Genomic DNA, 1,262 nt, shown 5'->3' with positions numbered 1-1,262 from the left:
TGTGGATTAATGCCCACGAAGATGGAACTCCAGCAAACTCACTTCCCTTGTGATCTTCTGAGGATTCAGACCCACACAGAAGTGAAGGTCTAGTGCAGTCAGATACATACTGTAGCTATAGAAGGGTTACTGTGACAATGCCATTCTCAAACTCCAGTCCCACTCCCAACTCTCTCCTCTCCGCCCCTCTCACACTGATTCAGCAGTCTCTGCTCAGCCTGCTTGTCTAAACCTGGCCTCAGTCCAAAACCCCGCCTCTTAGAGCTGAACTCAATTCCAGGAAATCAGCACAGTGAAGTTTCTGTTGTGAAATTGTCAGTCTCTCTCTCGTGGCAGCAAGAATGGCTTCAAACTTGTGGTCAGAGGATCAGTTCAGCTGTTCAGTGTGTCTGGAGCTATTGAAGGACCCAGTCACTATTCCATGTGGACACAGTTACTGTATGGGGTGTATTAAGAACTGCTGGGATGAGACTGATCATACAGGTGTCTACAGCTGCCCCCATTGCAGAGAGACCTTTACCCCAAGGCCTGTTCTGCGCAGAAACACCGTGCTGGCTGAAGTTGTGGAGAAATTAAAGAAGACAGGACTCAATCCTCCTCCTGCTCAAAGTTATGCTGGACCTGGAGATGTGCCGTGTGATTTCTGCACTGGGAGAAAGTTCAAAGCTGTGAAATCCTGTTTGACGTGCCTGGCCTCTTACTGTGAAACACACGTCAAGCCACACTATGAGGGGGCTGCTTTCAAGAGGCACAAGCTGGTCAATGCATTTGGAAATCTGGAGCAGAAGCTTTGTGCTGAACACCAAAAGGTTTTGGAGGTCTTCTGTAGAACCGATCAGACGTGTATTTGCTTGTTGTGTACACAGGATGAACACAAGAGTCATGATACAGTCTCAGCTGAGACAGAAAGGACTGGGAAACAGGTAAGGGTTTGAACCATTTCCTTGTAGCTATCCTAGAAGATAAGAATTCCCAGGGATATTTAACATGTCTGTTTACTAGGTTATACAGTTTCACATTAGATCAGATTTTAATTGTATATTAAGAGCTATTTAAAGAGCCCTAGTTTTTTAATTGCTCTCTCTAAACTATGATGTATTACAATGTATTTCAGGGTGTAACAGGGGCGTTGTTATGGGTGTGGCTATCGCTGATTGACAGGAGAGACACAGGAGGTTTTCTTTGATATAAAAACACAAAACATTCAAAACAAAACACTGCTTGAAAACAACTAGAAAATAGAAGTTTACCAAACAAGAAAG

The 1,262-nt window shown here is 44.4% G+C and overlaps 1 protein-coding gene across 1 annotated transcript; it reads left to right on the top strand.

Moving 5' to 3' along the window:
• The first annotated feature begins 268 nt into the window (after window positions 1–268).
• On the top strand, window positions 269–1,169 carry LOC121308072 (E3 ubiquitin/ISG15 ligase TRIM25-like). Its single transcript, XM_041240370.1, has one exon. It carries the CDS (start codon window positions 342–344, stop codon window positions 933–935), a length of 594 nt encoding a protein of 197 aa, XP_041096304.1. The 5' UTR covers window positions 269–341; the 3' UTR covers window positions 936–1,169.
• Window positions 1,170–1,262: the final 93 nt, after the last annotated feature.

Source organism: Polyodon spathula, unplaced genomic scaffold (genome assembly GCF_017654505.1).
Source record: "Polyodon spathula isolate WHYD16114869_AA unplaced genomic scaffold, ASM1765450v1 scaffolds_163, whole genome shotgun sequence".
Taxonomy (NCBI): Eukaryota; Metazoa; Chordata; class Actinopteri; order Acipenseriformes; family Polyodontidae; genus Polyodon; species Polyodon spathula.
Note: the sequence above shows the minus strand (reverse complement) of the source record. Positions and strands in the feature narration are given on the sequence as shown.